Genomic DNA, 17,750 nt, shown 5'->3' with positions numbered 1-17,750 from the left:
AAATATCTCTTTATCCATGAGCTTGTATTCTGAATATAGCAATTGCAACCTGGGACAACTCATCCGTGACAAGTCCCTTCCTGCCACCCAGAGGTTCCCTGAGAGAACCTTCCCAGGAATAATTCTCCCACCATAACACCACACAGCACAGTAAGAAAGACACCAACGTTGAATGTCATTACGGCTAGCATTCTGGTGGTATCAAGAGTTAGCAGAGCATAGATTTCAGAACTTCCATACTACCCACAGCAGGTAACCAATCAAAGCCCTAACAGTCTCGATCAACGAACGTGTTCCATCTTTCTGGAGACTCCAATACCCATTCGCCTTCCACGAGAACAGATGTCTGACAGACACGCATTTTCGTGAGCGAGTTACCAAAAGATTGGGAGTGCTTTTATCGGTGTCATCCATCAAACTAGACGGTTCTTCAGGGTCTTCGTCTTCGTCTTTATTCACACGCATGTAGGTAGGCAGAGGGCTGAGCTTTGCTTTTGGGATTTTCCGGTGACCTGGGGCAAGATTCAGAGCTGGGGTCGAGTCATTGTGAGCCCAGGATTGCTCGAGCTGGAACTTGAAAGCGCCGAGGAAACGATTGAAGATCGCGAGCAGGAAGAGGAATACCAGCGTCAGGATGTATTGAGTCGTGGTAGAGGTTGTCCAGCCTGTGAAGAGAACTGTGATCCTGGTCGATATTGAGAATACTGCTGGCATATTCGTATCACTGCCCATGGTCGTGGAGCTCTCACTCGAAGGTGTATGTGTATGTGAGCTTGAGGATGCCATGTATCATTAGTTATGCGTTATGCTAATTGTGAAAGTGTACCCACAAACTCAACAGGTAAGATGGATGGACTTTGCTCTTTTATCATTGCAGATGTGTTGGTTTAATGATGTCTCTATTCCGTAAATTAACTTGAATTCGACGCAAATCCCCGCATGTCTCAGATGAAGCGATGATACTTTTCTAAATTTATACGTGCAATCAGATGACTCTAACACTCAAAACTCTATGCTGTTTTCAAGAAAAATAATAATATATTGCAAGTCAGTTTACTCATTGACTTCAAGTCTAATCATATTTCACAGGTGAAGAACGATCCTCTAAGTGATTAAAAAAAGTCTGGAAAATTCATAAATGCTCGAGAGCCCGACACTGTCACCTCTTATCGTACCATGTCTGTGCTCATAAAGCAAAGGCGCGCATAACAAAGCATGCACATGCGAACAATCGTGAATATAGAGACAGAAAGGAAATTAAGAAATCAATTCTCATGAGCGGCCGTAGCGTGCCTTACCGAACGAGAAGGGCACGTAACGGTACTTGATCATGTGCTGAATTTGTCGGCGCACTAAAGACAGGTTAGCAATCCGAGTACACGCAATTCAGGTATCCAAAATTTGGATTCAATGTGATAAGAAAACTTACTGGTCAACACAAACAGAATGATCCAGTAAACAACCAACACCGGCCAGAACACGGGGATATCGAAGACGGCCAACCAGGAGCAGACGAAACCGATGGCAATGGCGCGGGTGGCGGAGTGCCAGAACTTGAACTCCGGCAGACGGCGGATGAAGGGTCGGAACTCCTCGTCCTTCTTGGTGGGGAGAGTCGGGGATCCAGATTCACCATCCTCAAGACCCTCATCTTGGGTAAGGGAGGGGTCGAACTTGGGGGTCAGGAAAGCAAGGAAGAGGTTCAGAAGGTAGATTCCGAGAGTATAGGCCACTGCATGCGAAGGTTAGCGATTTGTTTATCGGCGGCGCTTACGATGGATGTCGCTGAATTTGACGGCGCTTGTGTATCGCCTTCCCATTTCCGTCTCTCGGGAGGATTTCTTGAACGTACCGATATACCAGCCCTGCGCAAAGACAATGCGCAGGAAGAAGAGGAACAAAAGCACACCGGAGCCTACCCAGCGGTAGGTTGTGTATGGGGTCGAGGCATCGAGGTACGCTTGGTATTGCTGTGATGATGGTCAGGTTAGCTAATTGTTCCCTTTTTCCGATAGTTCCTAGAATTGAAAGATCTGAGGGCTTTGCGCAATGGCCTAGCCCCTCATAAACACTCACCCGAGTGATTTTCGACGTGTGGACGGACACGGCCGTGAAAGGTGACTGTTCGGGCTCAGGGACATCCATGGCGAAAGTATTAGATAGGGAGGAAAGCACAAGGCTGAACCACCGAGAAGAGAAGGGAAAAAAAGAAAGGCAAATGCGTTGATTATGATAAGCTGAAACCAGACACTGACATTCCAGGACAGGCACTTCAGGAGCGAAAAGTGTCCACTGCGCATGGACCAATCATAAAAGACACCACCAGCCACCCAGGGGCATGTGACGTGTGGCAGTGCAAATAATACACTAGCCCCTTTCGGACCCCGCTTATGTAATGTCACGTGAAAATTACCTCGGGACGGTTAACTTCGGCGTTCCGTCGGTCGCGGGGAAACGGAGTATGATGTTATCAAATTGCCATTTGCAACTCCTTTGCTCCCATTTCTCACTTTGAAAGCGATTCGTCTCACACATATCTAACAATGTTTGCCCGTCAATGCACTCGTCTTGCCAACTCCCGGACGGCTGTCCCTTTGACCTCGTATCTAGCCCGAGTCCGGGGTTATTCTTCAGCTGCCGGGAGCTACGAGCACATCCTCACATCAACCCCGAAGCCAGGAGTTGGATTGAGTATGTAGAGCCAAGAATAAATTACTTGTAAACCAAACTGACAATTTGTCTAGTTACCCTCAACCGACCTAAAGCTCTCAATGCGCTTTGCACTCCTCTCTTCAAGGAGCTCAACGAAGCTCTAAGCAACTATGACAACGACAAGAGCATCGGTGCAATTGTCATCACTGGAAGCGAGAAGGCATTTGCCGGTATGTGATCCTATCCTGCCTTGACCCGGCTACGTACTAACCACCACCTACTCCAGCCGGCGCGGACATTAAAGAAATGGCACCCCTCAGCTTCTCGGCCGCATACAGTGAGAACTTCATCGCTCCATGGTCCCACCTCGCCAACACAATTCGAACTCCCGTCATCGCCGCAGTCTCCGGCTACGCCCTCGGTGGAGGATGTGAGCTGGCCTTGATGTGCGACATCCTGTACTGCAGCGAGAACGCAACATTCGGCCAGCCAGAGATCAAATTGGGCACTATCCCCGGCGCCGGTGGTTCTCAGCGATTGACCCGTGCGGTTGGCAAGAGCAAGGCCATGGAGCTTATACTCACTGGCAAGAACTTCAGCGGTAAGGAGGCTGGCGAGTGGGGTGTGGCGGCGAAGGTGGTTGAAGGTGGTCAGGAACAGCTGTTGGAGGCGGCTTTCAAGACGGCAGAGACTATTGCGTCGTACAGCCGTGTTGCGGTTGTTGCTGGCAAGGAGGTTGTCAACAAGAGTCAGGAGCTGTCCCTCAAGGAAGGAGTCGAGTACGAGCGACGGCTGTTCCATGCTCTGTTCGGGAGCAAGGACCAGAAAATTGGTAAGTCTCTCAGCTGAGTGATTGGAATATTGTTAACATTCTTCTAGGAATGACTGCATTTGCCGAGAAGAAGAAGGCCGAGTGGTCTCATGAGTAAGTATAAAACGAAGAAGCTGGCTCTTTTCATCGTGTGTCATTCATGGTAATTTAGAAGAGTGACATAAGACAATATCAACTAAATTACTGCCATCTACCATCCGGCGACTCCTGCTTGATATAATCCACGTCCATCGCATCTCCCGGATGAGCATTGCCGGTCGGTGTTCCACATTTGTACTGTTCCAAGCCGCGATTGATTCCCACAATTCCCCATGCAAAGACAGCGACCTCGCGAATGGTGTCCATTAGGCGATATGAGTGGGGGCCGGTCTCTCCTGGCCCACCGGCTGCCTGCTTCTCAGAGCCGTACACAGAATCCGAGGCGCTTCCAGAGCTGGTTTCCATGCCCTCTCGGCAAAGAGTAGTTTTCACCTCAGGCTGGGCAGCTTGGGGGACAGCCGAACCAGATGCCAGGTCATCCCGGCATAAAGTAGACCGGTGCTCTGGGTAGGCAGTCGCAAAGCCCGGTGCATGTAGGGGAGCATGAGAAGGAGCTTGGGAAGGAGCCCCGTAGGAGAAGACCGGCTCGGGGGCCCAGGGTGCCGCAAAGACACCGCTGGTGTAAATCGGCGCTGGTTGGGGAGTTGCGGCAATTGTAGTAGGGATTGGAGCACGAGCGCGACGCAGAATCACAACGAGACCATCGGACGTGCAAGAGACAACAGCCTCCAGCTCGATCGGGGGCGTCTCGGTGGCTGTATTTGAGGCATTGTCGTTCGCGTTTTGGAGCGGATTCCGGAACCAAAATCGCAGATAGGCAATGGAGTCATTGGCTTTTGCACCCTCGAGACATCTGACTGCATCTCGAAGACATTCTTCTTTTATGCAGTAGTAAAAGCTCTGGGAGATAAGCTGGTTTGGGTGCACGCCTAGAATATCTGAGACGCCGCTGGTGGCATACATGATCGTAGCGGTTCGAGTGAACCGGTTGACGAACATGGCTGCACGAGTCTCGTGAAGAGGCTCAGTCAAGCGCTGTGAGAACTTGTTCGAGATCCAGGTAAGCATGTGGTAGCGGGGGTCATTCGGCGAAGAGTTGAAGAGTTGGCGAACAATGGGCGCATCAACGGCACGTTCTTCACAGGATCAGTAAAACCAAAACATCGAACGCCTGCATCTCGAAATAAAACTCACTTTGACTGCCTCTCCCGGGACCATAGACCGTTGTACTCGCTATCAAGACATCATACACAACTGTGAAGACGCACTCACACCCAACCCACGATCCATTCTTATGCCGAATAGAACAATAATTCAAGACAGCAGCCTTATCCAGGCGCACGCCCCGTCCATGGACTGATCGCGCAAAAGGCAGTTCCTGGGGGTGGAAGTATTCCCAGCATGAACGATCCAGGACCTCATGAGGTTGGTAGCCCAGTACCACCGTTATGCTGTCTGAAGCATATCGAATGGAGGCATCCCGGGTGAGATCTAGTGAGGGGTCAGTTGAAGGTGCATAAAATCCAAGCGTTCGATCGAAAATTATATTTCGATGGGTACGGATCGCACCAGTCAAGACTTGCCATGGATGGTAATGAAGGTAGTATCCATTTGCGGTATCTGCAGAGAAGTGGAACCGCACTAACCCCGCGTCAATGAAGAATTTAAATACTACTGTACTTACGTACTCCGTATGGAGTAGAATATTGTACAGCTGAAGGATTTCAAAAGAAGTGGAGAAAAGAAGAGAAAAGAAAAAAATGACGAAGGGGGCTAGGTTTCAACTGACAGCGGCTGAGCGGAGCTTGAAACAAGTTTTGTGGGCCATTTCCAGGTACAATGTTGTACAATTGTTCAATTGTTCATTTCATTATATTAATTTAATCGTTGTATTAATGCTACCTATGTACAAGTAAAGGAAATGCAGTCATTAAACACCATAAAACACCATCATATGCCATCGCATGCCATCATATGCCATCATTTTTCTCCAATTGACTTGGATCTCTGTTGTTTTTCTCAGCTTGATAATTATTGATGACATGTCCCTCGATAGTCTCGTCGAAAACGTCCACTTCAGTGGTTGCGAATTTGCGGGCGCTAACACCACGCTCAAAGAGCAGGTCCAGCTCGGCAAAGGTGCGACCGCGAGGTTCAGGCACGCGGAAGTAGGTGTAAATGATACACAGGAAACAGATGCTGCCCCAGAAGAATCCGGCGTAGTTGCCCCAGTTCCAGGCGCTCGGGTTCAACATGTAAGGGGTTAACACGCCGCATACGATGGCGACAATGTTGTACAGGTTGCGACCCAGGACGACCGTCTTGATTTGCAGACGACGGGTTGAAAGCTCCGCCACGAGAGAGTAGCAGACAGTTCCCACTGTCAGCTGGTAGAAGAGGGCCCAGATAAGCATCATCGCTCCTGTGGCCAGGGATGCTTGGTCTTTGTGCTCTTTCGGGACAAGACCGAGGAATCCCATGATGAAAAGCATGGTGCAGAGTCCACAGAGACCGTACAGGCATAGGGTGCGTCGGCCGATTCCAAGTGTCATGAGGAACCACGCTCCGAAGACACCGACCATGTTAATGCCATACTGGCCCATGGCAAATGAATAGGAGTTGCTGGAGCTTAATCCAGCCTGCTCCAAGAAGTAGGTGGAATAGTTGGAGAAAGAGTTTCCACTCAAATTCTGGATTGCCCAGACCATACAGACAATCTCTGTACGGCGCAGATCGGTACCCCGGAAGCAGTCGAGGTAGCTGGCACCGCTGGTGATTTTGGCCTCGAGGGCGGTGGTGTGCACCATCATTGCAACCGTCTCATCAGGGTCGAACTCGTCCTCTTGGCCCTTGCTGGTCAACCGCACCAGTGCGCGCTTCGCATCTTCAGTGCGCCCTTTTCGGACCAACCACCACGGAGATTCAGGCGCAAGCCAGATACCAATGAAGAGCGGCAGCGGCCACATCCATTGTAGTCCATATGGAATCCGGTATGCCCATTGGTCATCCCGATTCAGCATACCCTTAATCACACCGATACCAATCAGCTGGCCAAGACCCCAACAGAAGTTGACGTATGTGGTCAAATATCCTCGCAGCGCCACGGGGCACACCTCCGAGGCATAGGTGATGGTCAAGGTCTGGAATACACCCCATGGAATACCGCAAAGGATCTCCGCAACAAGCAGGGACTGTACGTTTTTGGCTGTGAAGAAGATGGCCGTCCATGCACTGACGAGGATGAGACAGGTCATAATAGTATATCGGTAACCGAAGCGTTCAGAGGCCCAGCCATTGATGAATAGACCGATGATCTCGCCACAGTAGGCACCGTTGCTCAGACCTGCTTGCCACTGTACAGAGAGAACCGTCAGTTATCACTCGAGAGGCAAATCAGGGTGGTAGACTCCAGTTGAATTCGATGATTAGACTTACCGCTGCAGACACTTGATATGTTCCATTAGCCAGCCTTGAGCCATACTTGCGGTTGAATTGTGGGAAGGCGTAAAAGTTGTTGACCAAACTGATGTCGTAGCCCTCCATGGCAATACACGTCGAGATGAGCACACTCCACAGAACGGCCTTGGGGTACAACTTAATTCCCTGAATCAAAGTCATAGCACGTTCCTTATCTGCTGCAGCCTTTGCATTTTGAATGACTTTCGTAGTGGAAGAGTCGGAGGCAGGACCAGCGGGGTATCCATAGTCGGGAGGGACGCCATCCACCGGCGTGATGGTGTCGGGTGCCTTGGGAACAACCATGGCGAATACAAGCCGAGAACGCTGGTGGAAAAGACAAAGAGGAAGAGTACAATATTTTAATATGAGATTGGAAGTTCGGGAAGTCGGAAGTCAGGGGAGAAAAAAATCAGAGTACCCACAGTGCTGGCAACATCGCACGCGAGCACCCCAGGGCAGCGAAAACTCCCTTGAAGCCGAGGGTAAGGAAGAGAAAGGAGATTGGATTGGACAAAAGAGAGTTTATCGGAAAGAGGATTAAAGAAACGAATTGGCGGGGGTGAAACGGGGGATTTTTGACGGTCTCGAAGCCTCCAAGCGCAAATTTTCGCGGGATAGGAAGCTTGGCGACCGGATGGGGCAAATGATGGGGCAATGACTTTCTGATTCTTATTGATGGATTATTTATGATTCGTTTTCAGTCTAGACTTACTGTACAACAGTGTAGTGTTTTAGTCTGTTCAGGATAAAATAATTGCTGATCTATAAGAAGTTCATGCAGAGGTATAACCCCCCACGTGGGGAAAACCCTGATATTCTCCGGATCCCTTGCAGGTGAAGAATGTTGATCAATTTAATGCTTCATTTAATTGTCTAAAGGCCCTTGAATATATGTCTTTTATCTACATACATAATCCATGGACATGAATTGGTATAAGGCGACAGGTGGGGTAAGACAATCAAGTTAAGTTTCTCAGCATAAGCACTTAATACTTGCAGGGATTAGAGACCACTCATGTTGATGGGATTCCAAACCCCCTCCAACTATGCCCAGTCTATCATCTGACGGAAATTTAGAATAATTCGTGAATCATATTCCAATGAGATATATGCAGTGCTAAATCCATGATGTTGAGTATATTGAACTACAGACGCGCTGGTGGCGCACCGGTGACATGAGCTTCGGTAGCAGACTGGATCCGGGCGCCAAGATCCGCATTGACACGACGGAACATCTCATACGTAGCCTTGCGAACACGCTCGTGGGCGCCACAGAGGTGGCCGGAGATGTTGCCCACAAAGCTCTCCTGTTGGCCCGGGGTACGGCCAAGAACCTGCCACAGGCCGTTGGCCTGGACATAGTCCTCCGAGGTAACAGGGTACTGCTCGGCAAGAACAGCGCCGGTCCATTTCTCGTGCTCTTGGCTGGCCTTGACGGGCTGGTAGGCGAGGGGGCGGAAGGTGGAGGGGTAGTTGGGGTTGGCGCCGTAGTTGCCGTTGACGTTCATGGCGCCATCGCGATGGGTAGGGTTGAAGGCCTTGAGCGGGCAGTTGACAGGGATCTGGTCGTAATTGCCGCCGAGACGGTGGCGTTGAGTGTCTGGGTAGGAGAAAAGGCGGGATTGGAGAACGGGGTCGGCGGAGGGCTCAACGCCGGGGACCATGTGCGAGGGGGAGAAGGCGGCCTGCTCGATTTCCGCGAAGTAGTTCTGCGGATTTTGGTTCAAAGTGAAGCGGCCGAAGCGGCGCAGAGGCACCTCGTTCTGTGGCCAGACCTTGGTCAGATCGAAGACGTTCCAGCGGAACTTCTCGGCCTGCTCGGGGCTCAGAACTTGAACGTAGCAGGTCCAGGATGGGTTCTCGCCGCGCTGGATAGCTTCGAACAGGTCCTGGGTGTGCCAGTCGGGGTTCTCCGCAGACAGCTTGGTTGCCTCGTCATTGGTGAAGGTCTTATTGCCCTGGTCAGTTTTGCAGTGGATCTGGACATAGTTGAAGGTGCCATCCGGTTTGATCCACTTATAGGTGTGGCCTGAGTAGCCGTTCATGTGGCGGTAAGAGAAGGGAGTACCACGGTCACTGAACAGGTGCATCACCTGGTGGACGGCCTCGTGGTGGGTGGACAGATAATCCCAGAATGCGGTGGCATCCTTCAGGTTGGTCTGTGGGTTGCGCTTTTGGGTGTGGATGAAAATGGGGAATTTGGCAGGGTCACGCAGGAAAAACACAGGCGTGTTGTTGAACACCCAATCCCAGTTGCCCTCGTCGGTATAGAACTTCATGGCGAAGCCACGGGGATCACGGGCACTATCAGGGGATCCCTTTTCACCACCAACGGTCGAGAAGCGGGTGAGCATTTTGGTCTTTTTGCCAACGGTTTTGAGCATATCAATAGTGGTCTATTCCCGGTAAGCATTTCCCGTATGTGCATACGTGCCGCTGACTTACGATATCGCTAATGTCGTCGGTGACCTCAAACTCACCGTAGGCGCCAGCACCCTTGGCATGGACTACGCGCTCAGGAATGCGCTCGCGGTCAAAGTGCGCCAACAGGTCAATCAAATGGAAATCCTGTAGCAGGAGAGGACCATTAGGACCAATGCGCTGGGCGGCCTGGGGGTCCATGACCTAGGTATATACGATTAGACTCTGGCGATCCAGGAATAGACAGTGAAGAGAGCGTACTGGGCAGCCATTGGAGGCCGTGTAGACGGGAGTCTCCTTGTAGCGGTAGGTTTCTGGAAAAGGAATCATTAGTCGATGTTTTGATTTTGCGGGTATGTGAACGTACTAGGCTCGTTGTCTTGACCCATGATGGACAACTTTGGAATTTCTTCTGGTACGAATAAAATCCCGAGGAGATATTCGGACTATGTTTATATAGTCAACAAAAACAAAGAGAGAAGAAGAAAGAAAAAATCCAATTGAAGCTTTTGGACCCACTGGTGATTTTGATATGGAATCATTCGCTATTCATTGGCTGTCGTGGTTTTCGTTGGAATCCACTGCCAACCTGTCTCCCTTTTATAATGTATTTTGTAATATAATGTGCGGAGTAATCGAATCTCCCTTGTACAGCGTATATAGGTATGAATAATAGGTTTGTCAGTGGACTGTGGCCAGACCAGGGCATTCGCGCGTTTGGTATACGTTTCAGGACATGTTATTCCTGTTGTTCCAATTTAGCAGGTCGATCCGAAGACTGTGGGGACTCACCAGGAACACCAGGTACTCAGTTTTGATAAGAACACAAGTACCTATATGTACCTGAGATATTTCAATGTGTAGGAAGATATCGTAGTACTGGACTTTGATATAATCTGTATCTGTTCAACGATGGCCGATCTGGGATCGAAGATGCCCAAAATTTTGACAACGATATAGCTATATACCTTGCGGCTGAAAATAGAACTTGTGATGTTATTGAGCTCATTCTAGAAGCTAGACCTAACTTGATAGAATCTAGGGTTTAGTCCGGTTTTCAAAGATTTGCCCAAACATAATAGGGTGTAGGACGTCGTAGGTTAGCTAAATAGCCATTAACACTAATAATAATTGAATAAAGGAGAAGCCAGGAAAATCCACAGAAAATGCATTTAGCTAGTGAATGGATCTATTCTATAGAGCGGTCCTTAAACGTATTCTTCGATGCAATCCGGGAATAGGGACATTACCTCTCGTATAATGAACGCTAGTAGCGAAGTGATTAAAGTCTAATTTTCTAGGCCGCGTTTACTTAGAGTAAACCGGTAGTACTTTTAACGAGTTAGCTAGCTTAAGGGTTCCCTTTAAGGGTCAAAGGTTTCGTTACTATACCTCTCTATCGCCTTTTATCCGCAAAAATCCAAAATCCCGTCTATCTATCGAGACACTATAGACTATAACGGTCCTATGATCACGGGAAGCCTTACGCTCCTAGTAAAGAATTACTAGAGAGAAATTCCACGGATAGCTATAAATTTTCAAGCTTAGTGTAGATTGAATAAATACTTACCTATATATCACAGCGCTTAGAACGCTCCCGTGCTTATCCCCCCTTCTCTTTTATCTTCTATCAGCATAGGATTAAAGGCCTTTCCTAGACCATCAAGCCAAATGTTGAGTCCTAATCCTTGAATGAGGGAGGGTAAGGGCATTTACCAATATAAAAAATTTTATAGAAAATGCAAAAACATACAACAGTGAGGATTCGCTGGTGGTCACCCACCCAACTACTAACTCACCGGCGTGTGGCTTAAGTACGGCTGAGCGGACGGGAAGCCCTGTTTTCCACACCCTATGGTCGTATGTGCTTCATTTCTCATTGAAAAGGACTATGTAGATAGCACGTTAATTTAATGGTTCACTGTCAATGTGGTAGAAACTATCCCTGAACGATGATAAAGGTTTACAGCACGGTGGATCCTGCTGCCGGTATAACACCTGCTAAATGCCCCTATAAAGCCATCATTCCCGCCTCTTATTGACTGCTTAATGTAAGACCTTCAGTGAACTTTCTTTCCATCAATACTGAAAGCCGAACTTTTTATTTGCCGCAGATGGAGAACGCCCCAAGAAACATTGAGAGTTTCTCGCTGCCAAAATCAGTCGACCATATTGCAAATCATGACCCAGAGCGATTATTTGCCGTTGTTGCATTGGGCTCATCTCTGCAATGGAGGGACATTAGCTTTCGTGATCTGATCCGGGCTGTAAAGTATACGGGTTGCTGGATTCAACGAAATGTACGAGTGCCTGCCAGGACAGAGTATTTGGCCTATATTGGGAGCAACGATATTCGCTATGCAGCGATTCTTCTGGCATGTATGAAGACCAATTACAAGGTACAGAAGAATCCTCGGCGTAGGTGTCGAGATCGGTATCACTAATCTCCTCCAGGTTTGACTACTATCGCCACAAAGTTCAGCCGAGGCTTTGGACCTTATATTGAAGCAGTCCGACTGCATTAAACTGGTTCACACCGAGGAATATCGCGACATGAAAGCAGTACTTGTGAGTAGAAGGGCTGACCTCCAAACTTGGAGTTTTGATTCCTTGGAAAGCATGCTACACGATCAGAAATTACTGAATGGCCTGGGTCAAGAGACCTATCTTGATTGTACAGATGATATTGTCATGACGATCTGCAGCTCAGGAACTACTGGTAATCTCTCATTCTAAGCCCGATGTACAAAAAGAGTTTATCTAATAACATTGCTTTTGGGCAGGATTCCCGAAACCGGTCCACTTAACCAACGATTATTTGACCACAGTTGCCAAAATCCCCAGTCTTCCAACACCCCCGGGGCGACGCATATCTTTCATGGGGACGTGTATAACGAGGGCTCTATTTTCTCGACGTTCCCCTTCTTTCATGTAGTCGGAATTCTTGTTGTTCTGTCTTCGATATTCCACAGGAGACCTTTCGTTCTCTGCCCCAATCAACCGATGACGGCCAAGCGATTGGCATCTATTTTGGCAACTACGCGCCCAAAGGCAGCTTTTTTCCCGCCATCTATTCTCCGGAAAATGAGCTATTCACAGTCCTTCTTGGATGAAGTTGCCAGGCTGGAAATGGTCTTGTACAGTGGCGCCCCTCTCTCTCCAGAGATGGGCGATCGGCTGAGCCAACTAAAAAAGGTTTGTGGAATGATTGGCACCAGCGAAGGCTCGGTTTTTCCGACCCTCATACCATTAGATAACAAAGACTGGGCCTATTTCGAGTGGGTGCCTACATATGGCTTAACCATGCGAGCAATGGATGACGACCTTGACGAGCTCGTCATATCTAGAACAGCCGCATTGCGCGACTATCATGCCATTTTCCATTCTTTACCTGATAAAGAAGAGTGGAAAAGTAAGGACACATACACCCGTCACCCACACAAACCTGGATTGTGGAAGTTTCACGGACGCCTGGAAGACATGATCACATTCCGGACAGGGGGAAGATGAATCCTGTCTTGATGAAAAAGATGATTAAGGACCATCCCTTCGTGCCTCGAGCTCTCATTGCCGGACAGAACAGGCCTCAGGCTGTGTTACTTGTCGAACCAGATTGGAATTTTGAGGGGGGACAAACCGATGTTAACACCGTCTTGATTGATAAAATATGGTCGACTGTTGTCGCGGCAAACATGTTTGCCCCTTCTTATGGAAAAATTGCAAAATCTCATGTTTGGGTATCTTCGAGAAGCATGCCATTTCGAACAACTACGAAAGGGTCAACTCAGCGAAGATACGTCATTGCTGACTATGCAGACGTTATTGAGGATATGTACTGCAGTGGCGGAGTATCTGATCAGGCCAATCTGGACTAGTCCAATCGCTGAGACTTTGAAGGGGCTGTTGCCAAGGCCGCTGTCCGTTTCAAGCTCATACTCTTTAGTTCCTTGTAGTCGTAACTTGGCCTCGCGTAACAATTTGCAATTGCTGAGGCGGCCGTTTCTGCCAAAGGGGTATGGCGGACGACAGCGGCCAGCGGCCAAAACCCCCTGATCCAATAATCTGTCGTCTCCTATACCCATATTCTCTGCACCGCTGGCCCGACCGCCCAGGGCACACTAGTTCACGAGCACATCTTGATGGGGGATGAAATCAAGCGTTTACAGAGGGGAACAGAAAGCAGATTAAAAAGAGGGGGAAATCGAAGAAGCAAATGATTAACTAGAGATTATGGACCTTGCTACCATTGTTGGTAGTGAAATAGGTGTAGTATAAGCCTGATTAAAACGTTCGTTGCCGGCTCGTGCTAGTGTTCTTTAATGATAAGGGTATTGAGAAGTCTAAAACTCCTTTAAAGAGGTGTAATGGAAGGTCCATTCCAATAGTACACTAAGTTATATCTCGGATACCCAGTCAGGTGACCCTGGGTAGTATATAGTGGGAACTCTGGTATGACAATCTGATCGATTGTCATAAGTGGTCTTTTTGGTAAATACGCGTTTAAGAATATTCCTTGTTCGATAATCAAGTCCAGAGCCTTAGTTACCCTTACAGTAACCTATTCACGATTTCCTACATATAGAATCTTTCGTTTACTATAGTATTCCGCAGAACGTATGATATATTATAAAGAGGTAAGACCTATCGCGAATACCGTCTTATTAAAGTTCTAAATATCAGCCGGAATGATACTATATTTTCTAATAGTATTTCGGACGAGATCAAACTACCCTTTTGTAAGTTTAGGGTCTTCGGATAGAGCTCTCTTATAGTTATATCGACGAAAGAGATAGGAGGCAAGATAATCATAGCTTTTAATAAAGTCTGTAACCCAGTTTTTGCCAACTTTTAGAGGGGTCTGGGAGGGGGTTAATTCACAGGCACGAAGTAGTAAATTAGCTATATCCCGACATATAGCATATGTAAGGGCAAACCCTCGAGAGTCCATAGAGAGCAGCTACTCTTCTATCGATTTTCCTTCAGGTTCAGAGAATTTATAGCGATGGTGGCGGCGTACAACCCGACTTTCATGATCCTTCATCCGATCTTGTAACGTTGATCGCGGCACAGTGAAAGCTTCGGCAGCAGCTTTAATAGAGGTTTGTTTCCCATTTTCTATCGCTTTAATGGGTAAAACAAGGCGGCCCTCCTGTTCAACCAATTTTTGAGCTTTTTGAGAGCGAATTAGGGGAATTCTTGATGTTCAAGAACATACGTTGCTACGGGATATATTTTATTTTGCGGGTGGCCAGAGTAACAAGGATCCATGGTGATTGCTAGGCCAAAAAAGTGCATACCTCCTTAGCTAGGCTTAAGTACGGTGTATTTGTGCGTGTTCTTGCTCTGACAATCCACGTTAGTGGGAAACTAATTGTAACTTAGCACTCACCTACACCCTTTCCCATGTGTACGCGAGTCAAGGCCTAAACCCAAGAAATGCAACCTTTCAATTTCAGGCCTATTTCTCGGCCACTATACCATCTGTATTTACAAATCTAAATAGTTCATCATCAACATCAAGATAATCTCTACCTCCTACTGCCGCTTCTTTTTCTTTGAGAGCTTGGTTGGCCCCATGCCAGTGGTCTCGAATACTGGCATTACCAATCTCTTGCCGTAAATCTATCCTTGATTCCTTTGTGAGGCGTTGCTGAACCCTAGAATTAATTGCGATTGATGACAATGGGGACTTAGAGGCTCCTTTTATAATACGCTGGGACTTCTTGACAGGTATTTCATGGCTTTGCATCCTTCTGATCCTGGTTCTGGCAATTTATAGGGATCTAAAATGACTATGGAATTACAAATAAACAGAGGATACTCTCTGGAAACTTACCAACAATTAATATTACGAGGGCTAATAAGTTATTAGTACTATTATACTTTATAAATAAAATGAAGGAGTACACGTCTTATACTAATAATATATTATATACATCCTTATTGTAACAGATCCTAGATTATAGTAAATAAGTAATAAACATAGGATCTCTCTCCTACGGTGCATTTTGGCATGGAGTTGACCAGTTCCTCCTGATGAAGAGAATCGTTGAACGAGGGAAACTCTATTGGGTTGGGGAATGGGAATTGAATAGCCTCTGCACGTAGGGTCCACTGGGAAAGACTGCTGTGGTGTAGATGCTGTGTATCATGTAGCCATCGCTTTCTTGTGGGTTATGGGGGAGAAGATAGATATTGGGGGCAAATTATATTCATTCATTCTCACTGTATCGCAGTCCAGAAACGTATCTAATCTAGATAAATCCAAGCACTCCACTATACACGGAGCACCATAGTCTTGACCCTGACAGCCGCCCTGCATTTCCTCTGGAGAACTGGTTGTTCTCTTCAGAGAGGAGAACTCTCCTGGCGTCGCCGCATGGAAACTTTCCCAACCATGTTAGCAATCATCATCATCCCAAACGGTTGGGGACTTGGCCTTCCGTCCACCAGCTGCAAGTCGTACTTCAGCAGAAGGTGACATAGGGTAATCTTTTGGGCTTGAACAGCAAAAAACCGACCCGGACACGCATGAACTCCATGGCCAAAGCCCATATGAATGGGGCTGGTTGAAGCGCACTGGTGGTTGGCTTCCGATCCCTGGGTCTGCCGCATCTTGAAAAACCTATCCGGCACGAATTGATCGGCGTTGGGATAGACCGACTCATCCCACATCCGGTAGGCGGGAACCAAAAGCGTATCTCCTTTAGCAATTTTGGTCCCATCTGGGAGATTGAAGTCCTTAGTGGCCGTACGCCCCATGGGTGCTAAAAAATGAGATTATCAGCAAAACTGCGTACTTCTCACAGAGTTTCAGGTCTGAGGTACCTATGTTGGCTGGCTTGAGCCGTTGGCTCTCCTTCATCACACTGTCCAGAAGCTTGAGCTTATCCAAAGACCCTTTCTGCAAGCCTCCATCTTCGGCAATCACGGAAAGGATCTCCTGACGGAGCTGCTGAACGAGCTCTTCGCGACCACTAAGATCATACACCAGCTGGGTCAACATATCAGTGGTGGTGTGAAGGCCCACAACAAACATGCTCATATGAATTATGGTTGGATCATGCGTTTTGCCACCACTTAATTCTTGAAGCCATTCGACCATAGGGAAACGAGAGTGCTCATCTGCTCGAGTGCCCATCCGAAGCGCTTCCTTGTTGTCCCCAAGAGTAGCCGCGATCAGACGACATGACTCAGCCAAGTCCGCACGTAACTTTTGGAATTTTGGCAGAAACCAGTGAACGAGTGAATGCAAAGGCTTAGGCCACACCCGGAGATCTCCAGCCGCCAAAGAGGCCGAGGCTGAATAATCCTCGAAGCTCTGAAACCATTTTGGATTGCTAGCTAACTCCTCCCCGAGGAATGTACCGGTAAAGGAACGAGTAAGAATCTTAAGAACGGTCTCCTTCACCCGTATCTCATGCCAATCTGCCTTCTTGATTAGTCCAACCCATCTAGGACTATTCCAGGCTCATGCAGTTACCTGGGTTATCGGTACAAATTTCCGCAAATGCCAGAGATGTCTCTCGATTCAATGGTTCGGTGAGCTTGTCTAAAGATCGAAAACCATGGTCAGTCTCATTGAATACCCTCGGAACATAATGGCTATCACATGGACTAAATGAATAAATTTATACCTAGTGCAGGTCCCCATAGCTTCTTTCGAATCGTACGTCTCATCAATTGGCCATGGTACCCATTGAATCGGAACACTTCTAGTCCAGGGAGATGGGCATGGAGAAGCTCGTCAATAATGCCATCGGTGGTGAGGTTGCGGTGGTTCTGGAGGTCTTGCGCATATTCCGGTGGTACAATGTATCGAGGACCCATGTCAGTCATTAATAAAAAAGTCTTTCCTGTCTAATTGAGCGAAGCCAAATATGCACGAATCAGTCCTCTATCTGTTCAATCCGAGCCAGTGAACCAGTGAAACAGTATTACCTTAGCAATGCCAGACTTCAACATGTCTGGGGCGCCCATTAGGAACCGCTTCTTGGCGTTATTAAAGAAGAGCTCCATGGGGGCTTTGCCATTTTGAAGAGGAAGACGATCATTTGGCTTGAAGGATAGAAGAAAAGCTATCAGACTGCCGATGGCTACAAAGCCAAGTGGTAACAATGCATCGATCCTGTACGCAGTGTCCATTGTGCGCAGCACACAGAGTCGTGCAAGAATGGAAGAAGGGTGAATCAAATGATGTCTTTGACGAAAAACGATGGGTAACCAAAGGAAAAGACCTTATAAGCACCTAAGTTGATAATTAAGCAAGCAGGTGTACTACTCAAGCTAGTTATCCATCCCTTGTTCGCTTGGACCCTCCATAAGGAATACCCGGCCTGTTACAAAA

The 17,750-nt window shown here is 47.9% G+C and overlaps 6 protein-coding genes across 6 annotated transcripts; 1 reads left to right on the top strand and 5 right to left on the bottom strand.

The window, feature by feature from the left end:
• Positions 1 to 59: 59 nt before the first annotated feature.
• N7529_000783 (Retrieval of early ER protein Rer1) lies at positions 60 to 2,145 on the bottom strand (the record flags this gene model as incomplete). Its single annotated transcript, XM_057236314.1, has 6 exons — positions 60 to 192; positions 248 to 748; positions 1,304 to 1,352; positions 1,430 to 1,732; positions 1,775 to 1,970; positions 2,077 to 2,145. The coding sequence occupies 6 exons, from the start codon at positions 2,143 to 2,145 to the stop codon at positions 60 to 62; spliced, it is 1,251 nt and encodes a 416-aa protein (XP_057103117.1).
• Positions 2,146 to 2,543: 398 nt separating this feature from the next.
• Positions 2,544 to 3,581, top strand: echA (enoyl-CoA hydratase echA; the record flags this gene model as incomplete). The annotated part of the gene is made up of 4 exons (XM_057236313.1): positions 2,544 to 2,691; positions 2,745 to 2,882; positions 2,939 to 3,484; positions 3,532 to 3,581. 4 exons carry the CDS (start codon positions 2,544 to 2,546, stop codon positions 3,579 to 3,581), a joined length of 882 nt encoding a protein of 293 aa, XP_057103116.1.
• An 83-nt stretch (positions 3,582 to 3,664) lies between these two features.
• N7529_000781 (uncharacterized protein) lies at positions 3,665 to 4,591 on the bottom strand (the record flags this gene model as incomplete). The annotated part of the gene is made up of 1 exon (XM_057236312.1): positions 3,665 to 4,591. The coding sequence occupies one exon, from the start codon at positions 4,589 to 4,591 to the stop codon at positions 3,665 to 3,667; it is 927 nt and encodes a 308-aa protein (XP_057103115.1).
• Positions 4,592 to 5,493: 902 nt separating this feature from the next.
• Positions 5,494 to 7,285, bottom strand: N7529_000780 (putative MFS alpha-glucoside transporter; the record flags this gene model as incomplete). Its single annotated transcript, XM_057236311.1, has 2 exons — positions 5,494 to 6,876; positions 6,959 to 7,285. 2 exons carry the CDS (start codon positions 7,283 to 7,285, stop codon positions 5,494 to 5,496), a joined length of 1,710 nt encoding a protein of 569 aa, XP_057103114.1.
• Positions 7,286 to 8,127: 842 nt separating this feature from the next.
• Positions 8,128 to 9,792, bottom strand: N7529_000779 (catalase; the record flags this gene model as incomplete). The annotated part of the gene is made up of 4 exons (XM_057236310.1): positions 8,128 to 9,378; positions 9,428 to 9,607; positions 9,665 to 9,717; positions 9,771 to 9,792. The coding sequence occupies 4 exons, from the start codon at positions 9,790 to 9,792 to the stop codon at positions 8,128 to 8,130; spliced, it is 1,506 nt and encodes a 501-aa protein (XP_057103113.1).
• A 5,959-nt stretch (positions 9,793 to 15,751) lies between these two features.
• On the bottom strand, positions 15,752 to 17,548 carry N7529_000778 (cytochrome P450; the record flags this gene model as incomplete). The annotated part of the gene is made up of 5 exons (XM_057236309.1): positions 15,752 to 16,170; positions 16,232 to 16,831; positions 16,887 to 16,955; positions 17,041 to 17,263; positions 17,345 to 17,548. 5 exons carry the CDS (start codon positions 17,546 to 17,548, stop codon positions 15,752 to 15,754), a joined length of 1,515 nt encoding a protein of 504 aa, XP_057103112.1.
• Between the last annotated feature and the right edge of the window lie 202 nt (positions 17,549 to 17,750).

This window comes from Penicillium soppii, assembly GCF_028829465.1.
Source record: "Penicillium soppii strain IBT 18220 chromosome Unknown utg000001l, whole genome shotgun sequence".
Classification (NCBI taxonomy): Eukaryota; Fungi; Ascomycota; class Eurotiomycetes; order Eurotiales; family Aspergillaceae; genus Penicillium; species Penicillium soppii.
The sequence above is the reverse complement of the archived record's forward strand: the minus strand, read 5'-3'. Positions and strand labels throughout refer to the sequence as shown.